This window comes from Myodes glareolus, chromosome 10, assembly GCF_982192425.1.
Source record: "Myodes glareolus chromosome 10, mMyoGla1.1, whole genome shotgun sequence".
NCBI lineage: Eukaryota > Metazoa > Chordata > Mammalia > Rodentia > Cricetidae > Myodes > Myodes glareolus.
Window position 1 is genome coordinate 20727010 of NC_142035.1, and position 20160 is coordinate 20747169.

Here is a 20160-nt window from a genome sequence, read left to right on the forward strand (position 1 = left end):
AGTGCAATTTGACTTAAATTAGCATACAAAAACAGAATATAGGATAAAAATGTTAATAATGGTCGGCAGGATGTTGAGACAGAAGGGTTTCAAGTTTGCAACCAAACTGGGCTATAGCAAGACCTTGCATCATGAAGAAAAAAAAGGAGCGGGGTGGAATATTTAAAGAAACATTACCTCAGATCTGACTGTGCCAAAATGATGAGGGAGGGGCAACAAAGAAAGCAGGATATTAATGGAGGATCTTCTCAATTCTGTTGGATTTACATAGCTTTTGAATTTTGAGAGTTCTCTGCCAAAAAATAAAATGTTATTAGTATGTTTCAGCTAAAGAGCATTTTTACCTACTGCCAAATATTTACTATACCAATTTTGTCCACAACCCAATCATTGTATTTATGAGAACATCTACATTACACTATTACTTGTATATATGAGAACATCTATGTTACACTATTACTGAATTAAGCTAGAGTTTGACTAAAACCGTGTAGGATCTCAGGCTTGTTTTTTTGACTCGTCTAGACCAAGCAAAAAAAAAAAAAAATCCAGTAAGCCCGTGGACATATCAGACTGAAGGCATCAGGGATTTAGATGCTCTTTACTCAATTTAATGTAGCCTGGGTCCCACTGGACTGTGAAAACAACTAGATAGGGTAAATTAGCAAACACAAGAAGTACCAAACTAGACAACTGACACAGTAATAAAAAATGACAGCTTACCTGTCAGGCAAAATGGTTTCAAGAGCTGAAATAAAGTAAGGAACCACAACATCAATCCCTTTCAAGTCACAGCAGAACAAAGGAGGGGAGTTTAGAATAACGCTGGCCAAGACAGGATGGCACACATAATCATTTATCTGCAAACCTTGAATTAAAAGCATGTAAAATCTAGGAAAGCAAGAAAAAAATTTTAAACAAACTGTTGAGCAAATATTTCCAGAATTATTATTTTCTACATAGTTATCTGAAGAGCCTTTGTCCACTCTTCACTCTAGTTTATAGACTTTAAAGATACTATTAGGATTCAACAATTCAGAATCATAAGATCTGTATCTATTACATGTTTTTAAAGTTTTAAATTTTTGTAAATCAAATTACAGGTGCCTACAAATGAGGTACTAATAACAAAACAAATGCCTGGGTACTTATCAATTAATTGGTGGAATCAATTAATTCAATACTAAAGCAATAAACTGTTGTTGCATTCACAATCCCAGGAAACAGGTGAGTTTGTACCTTTTTCCTTCCTCCACTGCTTCTGAGGGGTTAGTGAGAGGAAGGAAGTAAGCCCACTAAACTCTGCATTCATCAAAACATGAAAATTGTGCAAAGAGTCCTTTGAGGAATTTACCTGAACATATAGTCCTTTTCCTACCACCCCCAACTGTGCCACTAAGCAACCAAGCCACTAAGCATTTAGGTTCCTGCTATTCAAGAGCAACTGCACTGCCATACTCTTCTTACCACTAGATACTTCTTTCTTCTCTGTAAAACTCTTTGGAAACAATCTTCTCATTCACTGATGTCTTTCAACTTATTTCAGTTTACCTTGTATGCATAGAACTCAACTAAAAACAGGCACTTAATATGCAGTTCTTGATAAATATCCCACAAACCCTTGAAATGCAAGGCTGAAACTTAAATACATCATTTGTCTTCTCACAAACCTGCTGAGTTAGTCTCAAGACCTCTCACCCAGTCTTCTGGACTAGACAGAAAGCTCATGTACATAGCTTTCTCTCTTATTGCTACTGATATAATTTGGGATATCTCTCCAGCTCTTACAGCTGTATGTAGCTAGAGCAGAAACAGACACCTAATTGATCAGATCTTTCCCAAGAATCTCCCGTTATTTCAGAGATATTTATTGACCCCACTGCTCTTCTAGACTAAGGCTATGACAACTAGGAGCTTAGAAGCACACTGCAGTATAAGAAATATGATCTACAGAGAAAAATGAAGTAGTTTTAGGAGACAAGCAGCACAGAAAGAAGGAGAGTTGTTCTGGTCCCTGAACACTTTCCAGCCCCTAGTTCCTACTTTTTATATTCCTCGCTGTACTGCTTGACCTTAGACTCTGTTAAGTATCCTTAGCATCTTTTTTAATTTATTCACTGACTTAAAGCAGATTTAAAGATAAGAGCCCATGGTTAAGGCTGTTCTGACCAGTACATACCATGTTTTTCTATGTCTTATGCTTGAGACTTGGTTTCCTCTGCTAGAAGTCAATTTACCTAATCTTTCCTGAGCACCTAGCAATACAGGTATCTCAATGTTCTACTTGATTGCAATCTTACTTAAGCAGCCATGTAAATAAGTAGTGGAGAAGAGCAAAACAGAATCAAAAATTATAAATTTAGGAAGAGTAACAAAATCTGAAGTGCCATGGTGAGGGAAATAAGAGAGTCAAATGCTACAAGGCAGGAACTGAATAATCAACTCAGAGAGAGGAAGCAGAGGCCAAAGATGCCTCGGTTCTGGCCTGAGCAGCTAAATTAATGGCAGAACCATCCACAGATGGTGGAGGCCAGAGATTTGGAAATGATAGTCCTACCCAACCTCCCAACAGTTTAAACACTATCCATCCTTTCTAAATCCAGTACAAACATCTAATATATGCCAGAGCTCTTTACTGAGCCCTCTAGGCTAAGTATGAGCTGCTGTTTCCTCCAAATACTTAAAACCATTTATTTGTGTCTCCTGTCAACTTCTGGTTCCTACTGAACCACTGCTATTTTTGCATGAACCTATTCACCACAGTCACTAAACTCCTTTGAGTAAAGATTCATAGCTGACTTATTTCTGGACTGTATACAGAACCTAATGTTGTGCCCCAAAAAAATCTATTAACAAGCTGTTGTAGTACTTCCAAATCTCTCCAGAATTTATAAACGATAGAATAAATAATAGCTCTAGAATAGAACCTTAGAAGTCTTTACCAAATCTGATGAGGAGGGTAAAATGAAAGAACAAGCAAGTTTCAATTACTGGGAGGTATTTCAGACCAAGAATAGCTTATTGATTTAGCCTACCAAGCCATGCCACAATAGTGTTTCACCATAAAATGATACAAATGCAAAAATAAACAAAAAATTCTAAAACCTGGATAAATAAGCTGGCAGAATCTCTTCTCCAGTCTTCTTGCTACAAAAAATTCTACATAATGTCCCACAAGCCTCAGCTCTTCCTGCTTCATAGTTATCAGGAAAGTCACTTGCATCAAACACAGGATTGGAAACCATGGTGTCTGTGGACATTTGGGACCCTTTTCGTCGAAACTCCATGCTAGCTTGTGTTGCAATGGCTGGGGAGAGAAAAGGAGCATTTTATTACTTTTGTCAAAATGCCAAATAGGCTCATGGGACCCTGGACACAAAGATCAAATACTGGTGTCATTACATAACTACTTTAATAGAATCCAATAATGCTTTTGTTTAGCAACTATGTCTTAATTTATTTTTTAAAAAGGGCTCTCTGATATCTTCTTTGAAATGGGTAACAATTTACAATAGCATTGTTCAACTTAACAGATTCTACAAAAAGAATTTTTTCACTGAATTTCTAGTCAGAAGATTACAATTGTATACATCTGCATACAGATATATACAGAATTTGCCTTTTCTATTATTTATTTTCTGTTTTTTTCCTCCTTCTATAGAATGATCTTAACCATTAATAAGGGTAGCAATTACAATTTATACAATTAACTCAAAGGAACAAAGCAATTAAGCGGGCAACTATATGCCAGTTTGAATACGGCAGAGTAAGGATGAGAACTGAGTAAGGGAGGAAGAGAGAGCATTCCCACCACCCACCCAGCTCCAAAACACACACCAAAGAGCTGCCCAACCAAGCAAATGAGAATGAATTTTAACAACCACAGACAGCAGCAAACTTGAGGTTGATAAATCAGAAAACTGGGTTGGTAAGGAGGATTATCATGGTCATTCGTTGTCACCAAAACAGAAGCCCTTCGAAAGTTGCTTTTAAACAAAAGATTTCATAGCACGCAGATCACTCTGAAATCTTTTATTACTCTACATAAAATGTTTAAATTGTTTTGTAATGATAGGAGGCTTAATAGATGCAGAGTCAAGCATAAATCTTTATGCAACTTCCCATGAGCCATTTTAGTCCTGAATAAGCTATCCAGCAATAATACATTTGGAAAACACTACATGCAGAATGCATACAAATCAAACACTAAATCTGTATAAAAATAAGCTTAAAGCTTAAAAAAAAAGTAAAAGAAAAAGAAAAGAATAAAAGCCAAAACACAGTTAGTGCAAAGTCCTGGAATTCATGACATGACCAGACTAGTATACAGAAATAATGGGATTGATTCAGGCAGATTAATTTGCTTTTGCCAACAATCTTCCCCATTCAAAACACAGAAAAAATATTTTTCTTCCCAAGTGCAAAAACTACAATAGACAATGACAATCAAAAATTTTAATGGAATTATGGAAAAATAAAAACATGACTGCAATTAAGGAGAAGCTTCTGGTTCCTACTTACAAGATTTATAAGAAAGAAGAATTTGGATAAAAGATGCTGCAAGATAATAGAAATAAATGGAAACAAATCAAAGGACAGCAGTAATTATAAAATACTTTAAAGATGGTGAAATTTTACAATAAATTAAGAAGCTTTTTAGCTTTTAAAAGTTAGATTTAGTTTTATGATACCACAAGCTAATTCAAAAACATAGGAAATTGTGCATTCAGGTCCAAAATTATGATTTTGTATCATGCAAAACAATGAACAAAGAAAATTACATAGCTACAAAGAATTGAGGTTTTGAACTGCCCATAACGTGCATTAAAATTTTTAGTTTATTAACCCTTCCCAGCTCAATGTTACTTTTACAAAGCACGGTGCATCAGATAAATTGAAAGCTAATTAAGTTCAAAGAAGCAAATACTTGAGTTAAAGGTGAACTGCATGGCAGAATTCCTTGATGACAGCCAGTACGTAGAAAACACACAATACCCCAACCCCTCCACCTCCCATCCAAGACGTCAAGACTGGCACCCAAGAGCACCCTAAATCCACTTTAACTATTTGGACACCTCAAATGTCCTGGGTAATGTAACACCCTTTAGCATCTCTGGACATAGTCAGGAGGAGCATCTTTCCTTCCTCCACCAGGAAGAAGGTTCAGAATGATGGGAAAGTGAGATATTGCTCGCTTGTCATTTGAATTCTGGTTCTATCTTCTAGTGCAGTGAGCAATCCAAGTTGTTACAAACTCTCCAGAGACAGAAAGCTCTAGATTCTCATTATACAAGCCTTCCAGAAAGCAGCAGATTGAGCCATGCTAGATTCAGAGATTGAAAGGCCAACAGCTCCATACTCAACAGCTAGGTAATGTTGTAAGAACTATAACCTACCCATAAATAAATAAATAAATAAATAAATAAATAAATAAATAAATAAATAAGCAAACAAACAAAAGGCTGACTCACTCTGAACAGTATCATATAAACTGATAAACATTGGTCAGAAAATTTAAAATATATAGCACATAAATAATGAAAATATATCCATGAATGGTTTTTTTTAACTTGTTATTTAGTCAAGCTCATGAATGTTGAAAATGGTAAAATATAAAGGGACTGAATTTGAACAAAATAAAGCAAGCAAAAGAATCTCTAACTCACTCATGCAGCCTCACATCTCATAACATCTTCATACTTAAAACCTTTCTAAATTATTTAAAAGATTCATAAGAACATCCAAAATAATTACACTTACAGAATATTCACATGCATAAACCTAGCTGTAGATAAATTTCTGAGAAAAACAGAGACCTTTATGAACACTGTTAATTTTATCCCCGAATTCAACAGTCTCCCTAGAGAATAATACTATCAGAAATCTTTTTACCTCAATCTGTCTCCAACACCTATAGAAAAGTATATTTTTAGAAAACAACTAATACACTTATTATTGTATAAACATGGGACCTGGCACATACTAACAGCAGCTCAATAAATGCCAGCCATTATTATTATTTAACTGTGCAAGACAGATGATAACCATTCAAAACATTCTGCCGGGCCTCACCATCCATCTGGCTCTCGCTCCTAACATAATAGTAAGATGACAAAATACGTCCAATTTCATTTAGACAATTTCATTCTATAGTAAATCTAATGAAGATACTGGAGTTGATTTATTAATTCTCTATAAATCTTACAAAGTTAACAGAGCAGATTATGTTTTCTCTGGGCTAAAACCTGAGAGTTTAGAGACTACCACGAAGAAAACAGAAAATTCCTGATATTAACATGTAATGATGATTAAATGGCTGTGAAAAATCTAAGAATACATTTCAAGGAGTAAAATCTTTGTTTAAATATCTATTATTATCCTGGCTGACATGAAGAGAATTTCCAGGTCACCTACAAAAAGGAATTTGATTCAACAAAAAGTGGCTAACCTGAAGTGTCCCTAATAAAACCAGACAAAGGGCCAAACTTCATAAAGTATACAAAAAAAGACAGATAGGAAAGCTTCCCAAGTTTCTATTAGTTCAGCTGGAAGGGGTTAAGCACAATATATTGCTTGGTGAGAAACATGATGCTTTTCAAGAGCCATATTAATCTTGCAGGTAGGAAAGACTAAAGAGAAAGAAACAGAAAGGAAATAATGACTATATGTTTCTGGGCATATTTACCAGTCATGCTGCTGTCTCTGTTTATTCCATTATGGAGTTTGCAGTGAACAAATGCTGCATCGAATAACCACGATCCAAAGAGATTTAAGATGCTGTTAACCTTTGGTCTCCGAGGGGCAGGCAGTGGCCTGGGTTCTGAACTTGTCTGATTTGGACTTGACAGAGGAGAAGTGGAGGATGCCTGGTGCTGTACTTTCGAGGTGTGAACAGTAGTAACCTACCAAAAAAATACAAGTAAGTGTCCACAGTCATGAAAAATTGGAGAAAGTGGCAGGACTTGTAAAAGTTAACCTTCATAAAGCAAACAATGATGTTGAACATTCTTACCGCGGTTGTCTTCATGGTGGCCTTATTCACAGTCACAGCCCGGTGCCTTCGGTTATGTGGTGATGTGGTATTCACAGCAGTGCTCTGAGGCATACTTAATCTATTCACGGGTGTTGGGGGAGCGCTGTCTGATCTCGGTCGAGAAATGCCTTTAAAAAAAAATAATAATAATAAAAGAAAGGTTTTGCCTTTGCTTTTAAGAAAAATGGATCTACCTCTCAAGACCCACATACCTTTTCTTCTGAATAAGAGAACCCTATTTCAGTTGAACAAGGAAGCCAGAAGAAATGGCTACAGTTTAAAGCTTCCCTTACCATAAGCAGTGGCCATATAGAAATAAGTGACTATTGGATACATCTCCCAGGAAATCTTACAAAAGACAAGCATGCTTTCCTCTCCTTCCTGACTCCTGGGCTGCTGGGCTCCTCATACTTGAAGGTCCATGAGGATGTACACAACAAAATGGACACCCTCTCCACAGAAGGACCTTGATTCCTGACAGAAAAGAAACTACTAGAGCAACCACACTGCCTGGCCTGCTTCACACTTGTGAAAACAACCTTAGGTGTCAAACACAGAGAGTGTAGGCTCTTATGTGCCAGCAATCTAATCACAACAAGCCTATTAACTATGTTTTTCCTATTTTAAAAAATTTTAATAAATTTTGTTACTTAAAAACTGGCAAATAAAAACAACACACACCTTGGGGTGGTGATGGCACACATTTTTAAACCCAGCTTTAGGGAGGCAGAGGCAGGCAGATCTCTGTGAGTTCAAGGTTAGCCTAGTCTACAGAGGGAATTCCAGGACAGACAGGGCTACTAGAGAAACCCTGTCTCAAAAGACCAACCAAACAAGCAAATTAAACAGAATTAACCTGCAACCAAAGTCTGCACATCTCAATAACCATCCAGCCATTCTGAACACTCAGTCTAGTGCCTCTCACTGCATTTTACATTTTCACTATCAAAATACGTGCATATTTTTATGCACTTACCACCAAAAACAAAGATTTCATGACAGAGGAAAAACCCTCTCAACTGTGTGATACATTTAACATATATACATACCAACCATTTTAGAAAATAACAACTATTAAACATCACTCTTTTTCAACAGATTAAAAATACACAAAAAGGGCCAGGCAGTGGTGGCGCATGCCTTTAATCCCAGAGGCAGGCGGATCTCTGTGAATTCGAGGCCAGCCTGGTCTACAAGAGCTAGATCCAGGACAGGCTCCAAAGCTACAGAGAAACCCTGTCTTGAAAACAAAAACACATGACAAACTAAAACACTGGTTCACAAAAGATACAGAGTACCAATGAAAACAGTCAATTAAGCATTTTAAATGATTTTTGTAGGCGACTCGTGGAATGAGTTTTGCAATCTGTTATCTGTTTTGCACATTTATTTGGGTCTTTTCTCCATCTTTCTACTAAGCTACTGTCTTTCCATGGCATTTTTGTTTGATTTACATAAAGACAATAGCATTCCAGCTATCACAGTTCGCTGCAAACAATTTTTCCTAGATCATTATTTGCCAATAAGTTTGTTCCTCTTTCTTCAGGCTTTCCTGAGAGCTTCCAGCATTAAACTGTGGACATTTACACACAGCTCTTCAAACATCTAAGAAATATACACAAAATTCACCTAAAAATGCATCCACCAGACAGCTGATTCCACGCATGGCACGAAAGAATATCTGAGGCAGATGTTTAAGGCAGGGGTACTGGCTCAGTTCCTGTGGCATTCCGCTCACACTCAGGAATTGCTCCTGAAACTTGGGGGTTGAGCTTATAATGGCTGGATTACTCAGATCCACGGGATTACTATAGAAAAGAAGAAAGAATTCATTACATACTAAGAAATGTCTATAGCAATAAAAATGCATGCAATCTAATTTAACAATTAGGACTATCACCCAGACATGTTAGCACACACCTATAATCCCATCACTTGAAAGACAGGGACACACAGATCTCTCTGAGTTTGGAGCCAGCATTAATCATTGATCTGTACAATGAGTTAATTCCAGGACAGCCAGGACTATAGAGAGAGTGGCTGTCTCAAAAACAAGAAACAAAACAACAAGAAAAAAAGAACAGGACAATTTATGCCTGTGTGTGGTGAAGATGAAACTGACTTTATTTGATGAGTTCGGAACTAAACATGAATGCTTCTCCATAGACTTGCAGGTTTTATTTGTTCATTTGGTTTTTTAACAATGTTTTTATTAATTCTTTGAGAATTTAATAGAATGCTTTTGTTTATTTGTTTGTTGAGACAGGGTCTCATTATGTATCCCGGGGTGGCTGGAGCTGGCTACACGGACCATGCTGTCCTTGAATTTACAGATCCAGGTCTGTCTGCTGCCCAGCCTCTACTTTCCTGCTCCTTACTCCTAAGTGCTGGGTTTAAAGGTGTGAGCCATCATGAGCAGCTTGTTCTTTTATTTATTTTAAAACATGAACCTATTTTCTTCATAGAATGAAAATCAAAGTAAAGCAAGAAAGTTTTAACTTTTTAGAATTTTTTTTTTTTTTTTTTTTTTTTGCTGGATGGTGGTGGTGCACACCTTTAATCCCAACACACAGGAGGCAGGTGGATATCTGTGAGTTCAAGGCCAGTCTGGTCTCCAGAGCGAATTCCAGGGCAGCTTGGGCCATTATACAGAGAAACCCTGTCTCTGAAGAAAAAGAAAAGAAAAGAAACAGAGAATATTTTTTCTTATATTTGGAACTAAATAACAGGAAACTAAAGTCAACAAGAATTTCATGAAGAAAATTTTAATATAAACATCTGTCTGCATGTTTGGATGTACCAAGTGAGAATAACATGAGTGAAGTCAATAGGAACTATGTTGTTTCCCAGGAAAAAGGTGAAGCTGCCATACTAAACAAGACTCAGGTTATATTCCACATCACATGCAGCACTCTTCCCAGGAAATCTGCCAATGGACAGAGTGGCCCCTCCTGAGGAATCCTCATAGCCACCCACAGCACACTTAAACAGAGACATAAAAGTTATCCAAAGGGAGTTCATCCAAGGGTTTGTGAGAAACCCATGCCTGCTTTAGCCTAATTAACAAAAGTAATTTGGTCTAGTGCACCTCTTTTTGAAAGTCTGAACAAAAGGAACACCCCAGTAACCTAAAAGAGCTAGAACTGGAGCCAACAGTGTTCATAGTCATTCATACTACTGAATCACATACTCCTGAAAGGCAGGAGGAGAAACTGGGGAAACACTCTACCAGAGATAGCATGTACATACAAGAGAAGAAAACTGAGAAAGGAAGTGTGAGTCTTCTTGATTAAAGAATAACATTAAAGGCTTGACCTTCCCCAGCTGCTTCTGAGAGTTTAATGAGGGCTCTCCATGGATTCACAGTAACCTCCCTCCCATTGAGATTTTGCTATCCAGGTTTCTACTATTTATAAGGAAACAAACACTAACTAAAACATCAGTATTATCCCAAGAACAATGATAAAGCCTAACAGACCAATTAGGAATGAAGAAATTAAAAAATACCATGCAACAATTTTTAATTAAAAGAAATTTTTTATTGGAAACAGAGTCTTTTGGTTTTTTTTTTTAACCTTTTTTGTTTTGTTTTGTTTTCTCAAGACAGGGTTTCTCTGTGTAACAGCTCTGGCAGTCCTGGAACTCACTCTGTAGACCAGGCTGGCCTCAAACTCACAGAGATCCACCTGACTCTGCCTCCTGGGTGCTGGAATTAAAGGCATGTGTCACCACCGCCCAGCTTGGAATCAGGGTCTTATTATTAAATTATAGACTAGTGTGAAACTCACTTCATATCCTATACTGGCTTCAAATTTGTGATGCTCCTGCCTCATATAAGGCTATAGCAACATAAAAAAGGCTAGCTTCCCACTATCTTAGCAATATTTACAAATAATGGGATAAGAAATATGCAAAGTTTGTGAATAACATACTTCTGTTAGCTATGTAAGATTCTTAAGACGACTGCAAAGTTGTAACTAGAAGCCACGAGAGTCTTGTAAGGGTTCTCAAGAATTTATTTAGAAAAAAAGAAGAATTTATTTAGTTATGAAATAAGGGTAAACACTCACTGACACAAAACAGTTTAGACGACGACGCTGATCCAAAGACTACACCCTAGGATTCATAATCTCCAAAAGTCATTGGCTAAAGGGATTGAAATTCTACAACACAAGGTAACTGAGCACAGTAGCTTAACCCCAGTATTCAGAAAGCTAAGGTAAGAAAAGTAAGTTCAAGGCCAGCCTGAGCTACATAGCAAGGCCCAGCCTCAAAACAGTAAATAATAAAGAAGGAAAGTATGTCTAAATGGTAGACTATATACTTAGTATGTGCACACCCTAGTTCAATTCTTAGCACCAAATAAACAAAATGTTTAAAAAGAGGCTGGAGAGATGCTTAATGGTCAAGAGTGTATACTGCTCTTCCAGAAAACTGGAGTTTGGCTCCCAGCATCCACATTGTGACTCACAACTTCCTGTAACTCCATTTCTGAGGATGTGATGCTTTCTTTTGGCATTTGAGAGCACCCAAATACACAGCATACACTCATACACAGAGATACACACACTTAAACATAAATAAAAGTATTTTTTAAATTAAAAGCGATCCTAGATATATCTAAAATTTTTATTTTATTGAGCCAATGAGATGATTGTGGACTAAAGCACTTGCCTTCACTGGATGATGAAACCATGATGACTTAAGCTCAATCCACAGGATCCACGTAAAGTAAGAGAACCAACTTTACAAGGTTGGCTTTGGGGCTTCACACATGTGCCATGGCACATGTATCTGCATCCACACACACATCTTAATACACACACAATAAATAAATGTCATTTTTAAAAAAGAAATCACAGGAGAGGAGGGAGATTTACTCTTCTGTGAAACTTAAGGTCTACTTTTCAGTGAAATTTTAAACGAGGCTGCGAGAAGAGGGCACTGAGCTCAAGACTGATGAACCAGTACTGACAGAGAGGAACATGGCATGGTGAAGTCTCTAAAGGTCTGACAAAGTCCTGGGAGAGACATCATCATCTAAGATGCAACAAAACAAGTTTCTAGAGAGGGTTCCAGTAATAGCAACCCAACCACACAGAAATGGAGAGCAGGAGATGCACAATGCAGACATGCATCACAATGCAGACATGTATACTGCTCAGTTCAGCTCCATTAAATGGACTGTACTTAGCACTCACATAACACATTCCAAAAGAAGCAGTATGGCTCTTGCCCTAAGACACTTATTGGGTAAAGAACACATGAAACAACATGACAATACCTTAACATGTGCAAAAATCGAAACCATGTTTGTGCAACACACTCATTGTCCATTTCTGGAGGAATCAGATTGGCATCTTCATCGGGAACTTTAAACAGAGGAAATGAAGGACCGTATGTAAAGCGAAGCAATCTGGAAAATAAAGCCACACACCACTTTCAGGATTTTGTTTTGGTGAAGTCTCTAAAGATTTGACAACAATACCTTTTGATAGTATTGAGGATTGAACCTATATCAAACATTCCAGTCAAGCACTCTACCACTGAGCTATTTTAATTTAATATAATCCCAACCCATTTTAATATTTTATTTTGAGACAAGATCTCACAAAATTGCAGAAGTTGGCCATAAATTTCTGATGCTACTCTTTCTTCCTGATTAACAAAGGTTATAGTCCTGTACCATCAGGTTCAGCTACCAAGTCCATTATTAACAGGATTAGACATATATTCAACCAATACATGAGAGAATAGATTAAAGATACCTCAGCCTAAGTGAAAAGCTATATGAAAACCCTGATTTGTAAAAATGATAAACTGCAAGGGATTTCCAGCTTTTAATCTATTTAACTTTATTTTATGTGCATTGGTATAATTGGTGTCAGTTTCTCTAGAACTGGATTAATAGGCAGTTGTGAGCTGCCATGTGAGTGCTGAGAATCAAACGTGGGTCCTCTGAAAAAGCAGTAAGTCTCCTTAACTGCTGAGCCATCTCACCAGCCCTGATTTCCAGCTTTTAAAAGATGATTTAAACTTTTGTCTGAAATACTCACACTATTTAACTTATTATTTATATTACTTGCAAATAATAAATTATGTATTTTTGTACCTATAAAATTACATCATTAAACACAGAAGTAGTGTATAAATTACTTCTTTCCGGTTGTTTTGTTAGGAGAGTTGTGGTTTGTGTTGGTTTTGAGGCAGGGCCTTACTATGTAGCTCTGGTTGGTATGGAACTCAATATGGAGACCAGGCTGAACTCAAACTCAAGAGATTTGCCTGCTCCTTCCTTCTGAATGCTAGGATTAAAGGTGTATGCTACCAAACCAGTTTCTATTATTTTTTAAAAACTGATAGCACTTTAAATCCTTCAATACAACTAAGGTATAATTCATTTACAACTTTACATGAAGTTCAGAATTTTGTATTTATATGTTCAGACTATAGCACATTTTTATGATGTAACATAAAAATTAAATGAATTCAACAACTTAATCATTTACTTAATAGTAATATTCTACATGTACTAGGACTTTTCAAAGCCATTTGACAATTACTCTGTATCTAAGGATTTTATCTTAATAAAACATCAATATACATATAAAACTGTATAAAGTATTCCTTCAATAAAATTTCTAAAGTAAAAACATCAGAACAGCATATTTATCAAAATAGAAATTATTAAACTATGTAAACTATAAAGCTAACTAAAAATACAACCTCAAAAATTATTTACAAATAAATACAAGTAATTAAAATGACTCGAATCAGGCATCAAATGAAAAACACAGGTAACAATAACACTATCTCAAATTGGGTTTTTGTTTTGTTTTTAATGATTTATTTGTTTTTATTTTATGTGCGTTGGTGTTTTCCCTACGTGTATGTCTGTGTGAGGGTGTTGGATCCCTTGGGACTGGAGTTACAGACAATTGTAGTCTGCCATGTGGGTGTTGGGGATTCAACCCAGCCCTTTGCAAGAGCAGCCAATGCTCTTAACTACTGAGCCATCTTTCCAGCCCTGTTCTGTTTTTAATAAAAGGAAATTAAATGGAGAAAGTAAATTTAAAAAACATTTCTATATATTTAAAAACATTTTTAAGTGATGGGATGTTTCTTTCACTCTACATTTTCCAGTTTTTCTATTATCAGCACATATAGGTTTTTGCTTCAAAACTCATTAAAAGAAGACACAGTATTAGCCATCACCATGACATACCATGATGAAGGGATCAGAGGACAGATCTAGAATCTTCTCCTCTTTCACCTTTACATGGGTTGTGAGGCTTGCATGACAAGTGCCTCTACCATTAGCCATCTCCCTGATTTTTTTCTTTTAAATTGGCTCAGTCTATAAAGTACAATAATGATGTGCCCAGGTTTTTCAAAATACATTCCATGAATCCAGAACCAGAGAAGAGTTGCCCCAAGGTCAGAAGGATGAGGAAGAAAATGACCTACCTGGAAGTGAGTGCACAGATGACCTTGCTCCACTGCTCCACCACTGCAGGGTGGTGCCTCCAGTTGGCCACCATCTCCTTGGCTGTCTTCCAATAAGGAGGTGTTGGGAAGCACCGGGTGCAAGCTAATAACCAAACTTCAAAGAGAACACCAATCAGCTTCTCTGCTAGATTCTCAGCAATGCCACCTGGCCAATGAAAAGAAACATATCTTTGGTATACTTATTTTTAATGCAACTCACTCATTATATGGGAAAACTGATCAAAACTTAAATAGCTGTAATGTTAATATCAAGTTTCTGAATAACTAAATGGAGAAGCTTAGACGCAAGCTCCCATGAAGGAATCACAGAGAATATCAACAACTACTTTTTGAGAATTTTCAAATTGCCCTGCTAGTTTTTAGTGCAGATCTTAAGGTTCCAGCTAGGGGAAAACAAAAGAAAGAAAAGATGAATGTCAACAATGAGTGACCACTAGAAGTCACCTTTCATGCCAAGCACTTCACACATGACCATGTAATCTTCTCATTTATTTCTTCAGGACAGGTATTTGTATATACCAATTAGCTTTTTGTTTAAAGACACAGTCCTGTAATGTAACTCAAGTTAACCTGGAACTTAACTATGTAGCACAGGATAACCTTGAACTTCCAATCCTTTTGCGTCCACCTTTTCACTCCAATCAGCTAATTAAAAAGAAATTAGAACAAATACCAAGGTCTTCCTGACTCCAAAGTTTGCAACAAAATGTTCCAGGTGCTTAAAGTTGCCCCTGACTGGAGAGAGACAAAAGGAAAGCTAAGCTATGGCACCGGACAAGGGCAAACCTTAAACAGAACCCAGAGCTGTCCTTCTTCAAAGTCTGAAACCAGAAGGGGAGGTGGACTTTACTCTGCACAGCTCAAGAAGGTAAAGTTAGGACTAGAAGAAAAAGTAAATTAGAAGGTGCATATCAAACAAGCAAAATCAAAGTTCCAAAAATAAAGAGCCCAAGGAGGAAGAAAGTTGCCTGACTCACACTTCTGAGATCAGTCACTGGCATGGGGAACCAATAGCAGAGAGCCAATGAAACAGTGCTGTGACTGGGAAGCTACTGTCAAAACAAGACAGTATTCCTATCTTGGGTCCTTTCCCACATTATAATTCCATGATTCCTTTTAAACATTTCCTTAATCACTGCATCTATCTGACAACACAAGTATGCTAACTTATGTTAGTAGAGAGAATATCAAGAGAATTAGAACAACAGAACCTGGAACTCAAATAACGACTTCTAGTTTAAGCATACTCTGTTTTAATATACAAAGGAGGACTTCTGAAATGCTGCAAAAGTATATAAAACTAGAAGTTTTTAATGGCTAGCTAATAAAGGTCACACTTCCAAAGCAAACACCTTAAGATTTTGAATGTGGTTTTATTTGCCAAACAAGATGTTTTGTGGGCTGAAGGTAGAGCTCAGTCACAGGGGTTAAGTGTTTGGCATGGGCAAGGCCTTGGGCCATTTCCTTAAGTACCTCAGGGCAAAAAACCAAGATATTTCATTAGCATCACCATTAAGCTTTTATACTTTACTTTGATAACAACTTTTTCATCTAGTACATTATCTATAGATCCTAATTTAGCATTTTCTGTTTCCTATAAAGATTCTATACTGCACAGAACAAGCCATTATTTCTATCCTTCTCCAACATGTTTAATTACAAGACCTTCTCTACATTAGTAAAATAAAACACTGACGGTAAAATAACTTAGACACATACTAACTTTTTTGTTTTGTTTTTCAAGACAGGCTGTCCTGGAACTTGCTCCGTAGCCCTGAATGTCCTGGAACTCACTCTGTAGACCAGACTGGCCTTGGGCCCAGAGATACACCTGCCTCTGCCTCCTGAGTGCTGCAATTAAAGGTACATGTCACCACTGCCTGACTTTTTCTTTTTTTAAGGCAGGGTCTCACTATGTCACCCTGGCTGGCCTGAAACTCATTATGTAGATCACGACGGTCTTGAACTCATAGATCCACCTACCTCTGCCTCCTGAGCTCTGGGATTAAAGGCATGTGTCACCACAGCCAGCCCACATTGTGTCTTTCCAGTATAAACTGGTAGCTTAGTTTGTCAATAGTTTTACCAAAATTTAAAAATTCCACTGAGTCTATCACTCACTAAGTTTAAAAGAGAACTATTATTTGGCATTAAAAAATATAAGGGGAAAAAGTTCATTAACAAACCTTGAACAGTTGGTGGGGCCAGAAGTATGTCATTAATTTGCAGAAGAAACAACAGTAAGACTTCCCAGGTTTCTCGAGCCATGGTGGATGACTCACGGGCCAGTTTCTGAATGGCTCTCAGAACCTGTAAGCATAGTCGGATCTGACTGGAGCCCTGTTCCTGTCTGAAGAAGACAGACAGATATCACTGACAGGCCTGGAAGAGAGACAGCAACAGCCAAAGAACAGGAAACTTACTGACGCAGAACAGTGGTCCAATGACATTGCCTAAATATCAGTGGACAGGGCTGAGCACAACTCTCCTCAGTTACAGCTAGTTTTCCCCACTGCTCACTTCAGCACCCTGAGAGCTCCGCCTCAGGAGAGGTCATGTGAGAAATTAGCTTCTGTGAGAAAAGAGAAAACTAGAATGTACACTTCACCTCTGGATTTTCTTTCTGAAATGTGTCTGGCACATAATAGCAGATATTCAACTAATTTCTGCTAGATGAGTACACAGAGCAGAAAAGTCCTTATATTCTTTTTCAATTTTCTGAAAACTACATTCACAAGAATTCTTCAAGTGTTTACAGTTTTCACAATCACTCTAAAGCTGATATCTGTTATAAGGCTCAAGGGCACGTCCAAAATTGGCAAGACATGTCAGCATTTCCTCAGAGAAGAGCACTTGCTACTATTGCTCTAATAAAAACACAGGCATTCCAAAGGGATCCAAGGGTTCCTCAAACAACAGGTGCAAAATTCTCTTTAGTTCGTAGGACATTTTTGTTCAAGAAAAGACTTGCTGGGTGAAGTGGGGGCACGTGTCTTTAATATCAGCACTAGGGAGGCAGAGGCAAGTAGATCTCTATGAGTTGAAGGCCAGCCTGGTCTACAGAGTGAATTTCAGGACAGCCAGAGCTACATAGTTAAGACCATGTCTTGAAAGACAGAGAAGGGGTGGGAGGAAACAGCTGTTCCATAAAATAGGCAGAAGAGAAGCTAGAGGATCCAGGGCCTAGTAGCCTTTGCCTCAATTTCTAAGATGTCTCACCTGAGAATTTCAAGAATAGCTTTAATTATTGATGAGCTGGTATCCAGCGTTCTCATGATAAACTCAACACAATACTGATATAAACTCTAAAGTCAAGTTTCTATAAATTGTGACTTGACGCAAAAAGCTGGAGTGTCCTAAAAGAATGTCAGCAAATCTCCTAAAACTCCTAAAACTCCTAAAACTCCCACTCCTTAAGCCTTAGCCATGACCCAGAAAACTGGATCCTACCTTAGAGTTGCAGACAAATGACACAGCTAAATAACTAAATGTTCCCTAAAGAAGTCAAAGCTGGACCAGAGAGATTGCTCAATAGACATGATCATTCATGCCTATTATTTTATGATTATGTACAATCATAAAAGGACCTAAGTTCGAACCCTATGGACCTAAGTTTGAATCCCTAGCACCCACAAAGAAAGCTGGGCATGGCTGTGTATACTTGTAACCCCAATACTGTAGGGTGAAGACAGTGGACTCTGGAAGCTCACTAGCCAGGCAACTTAACTGACATAGCAAGCTTCTGGTTCACAAAAGGCCCTGTCTCAAGGGAATAAGGCAGAGTAATAAAGGAAGACACCCAATTTCCTCCTCTGACCTCTGGAAGTGGGTGGACCCACACTTACGCATGCATCAAACATATGGAGAGGCAGGTGTCCATTCCATTCCACATTCATCTAAAGGTGAAACTAGTCCACAAATCATCATACAGAACTTGACTACACCTGCCCTTGTAACACTATTTTTTATTTACTTATTTTTATGCAGGCATTCTGCCTGTTTGTGTACCAGGTATTTACATCATTGCCCACAGGCAATGCATTAGATAGTGTGGATGAGAGTTACAGATGGTTGTGAATCACCACTAGGATCAAATCTAGGTCCTCTAGAAGAGCAGTCAGCGTACTTAACTGCTGAGCCATCTCCCAAGCACCTTTGTAAGTAAAGATCTTGTTTCTTAATTTAATAGTCTATGGACACTTTTCTGCTCTATCACAGACTTGAGAAGTTACACCACCATATGGCCTGTAATATAGGAAACTTTTACTAGCTAGCTTTTTACAAAAACAAAATTATGGATCACTGCTTTAAGAGACATGTACACATGGATGGGGGGGACTATATTTCTTATAGTGCAGTATATCTAAGCAATTAAAACTCCAATCAATTTGAAGAGATAGTACATTCTTCACTCAATTATGAAAAAAATACCAGACAAATGGACAAAAGAGAAAGTCACATTAACTTAATCTCTAGCAAAAGGTTAAGGCAGTTTCCTCCATTTTGAGAGTCAGTTTATATAAAAAGAACTAAGTAAGCTCTGATAACAATTTGATGAATTACCTAAATTTTTTAAACTGAAACTTCTAGTAGTTAAAGACTATATCAGAAGTTCCAATATACAGCATTGGAAATATTCACCTAATCTTCATATACTATCACTAGCCAAGAGAACTCTACTACTTAAATCAGTGTCTTTCAGAATTCACTGACCTGTATGCATACACACTCCTGAGGAACAAATAGTAAAAAAAAATATATAGTCATACTTTTCAAGAGAGAAAAGTAAAAACAAAAGCACAGTTTATCCAAATGCCATTATTGTTTTTCAGCAATACAAACTGAGAATTAAAAGATGGTAAAGCAAAAGAGATGAGAGAGACATAGGGACAACCTTTCAAACAGGATCATTTCATACACACTGAAAAATACTGTAAATCAATCTTCTGATGGGAAGGCAAAAAAAAAAAGATCTATATCATTTTAGAGAAGCCTGTTTAGCTGCAAATAAATATTTCCTGTTGTTTCCATTTAAGGTCAATGAATATAAGCAACAAATATTTAATCCATATCTAAACCCAGTACTGTATTATACTTAGTGTAGATGCCCCCCAAATACAGAAGGCCAGTTGAGTTCCTGTCTTCAAGTTGGTTAGATGGAAAACAAAACAAGTTAAACGATATGGAACAAAACAATGAGCGATAAGAGAGTAGGATGGGAAATACCAAGCGAATTCCAAGGTGTGACCACAGAGGGGTTGTGTGATCATATAAGGATTCTAAGACAGAATTGACTGGAAACCAGGAAGAGTGAGTTAGGCAAGCAATAGACAAGGGAGAAAGAAAATGACAGAAGGACTGGTGAAGACAGGAAAGAGCTTTGAGGGCACTTAGGGAAATGTTTACAAGTCTGACTACAGAGTAGGACTCATACAAAATTAGCTGTGGCTAGTCTAGTTAGGACCAGAAGGCCCTAGATGGCACTTTGTATGGGGGAGTTTATATCTGGCCCACAGAACAGAGTTCTAACAGACTTCTCTTTTTCAATTTGGATTTTCTAAAACAAAAACTTCTTTCTAAATTTACAAAGCTAAAAAATTTAAATTTAAAGAGCTGGT

General features: G+C 37.3%; 1 protein-coding gene across 9 annotated transcripts in view; it reads right to left on the reverse strand.

Annotated features, from left to right (window-relative positions):
• The window catches only part of Ralgapb (Ral GTPase activating protein non-catalytic subunit beta), an 85825-nt gene that overhangs the window by 48064 nt on the left and 17601 nt on the right, over positions 1–20160 (reverse strand). For 4 of the 9 annotated variants that reach the window (XM_085697103.2, XM_085697102.2, XM_085697099.2 and 1 more), the window contains exons 4-13: positions 16729–16892; positions 14501–14687; positions 12318–12449; positions 8663–8841; positions 7013–7161; positions 6686–6902; positions 4522–4557; positions 3106–3307; positions 724–891; positions 178–292 (exon numbers count right to left, since the gene is read on the reverse strand). In XM_085697103.2, coding sequence (XP_085553229.2) covers positions 178–292; positions 724–891; positions 3106–3307; positions 4522–4557; positions 6686–6902; positions 7013–7161; positions 8663–8841; positions 12318–12449; positions 14501–14687; positions 16729–16892 — 1549 coding nt within the window. Of the gene's footprint in view, positions 1–177; positions 293–723; positions 892–3105; positions 3308–4521; positions 4558–6685; positions 6903–7012; positions 7162–8662; positions 8842–12317; positions 12450–14500; positions 14688–16728; positions 16925–20160 lie in introns of all 9 variants that reach the window. The other 5 variants (XM_085697105.2, XM_085697104.2, XM_048440912.3 and 2 more) reach the window with 3 other exon arrangements.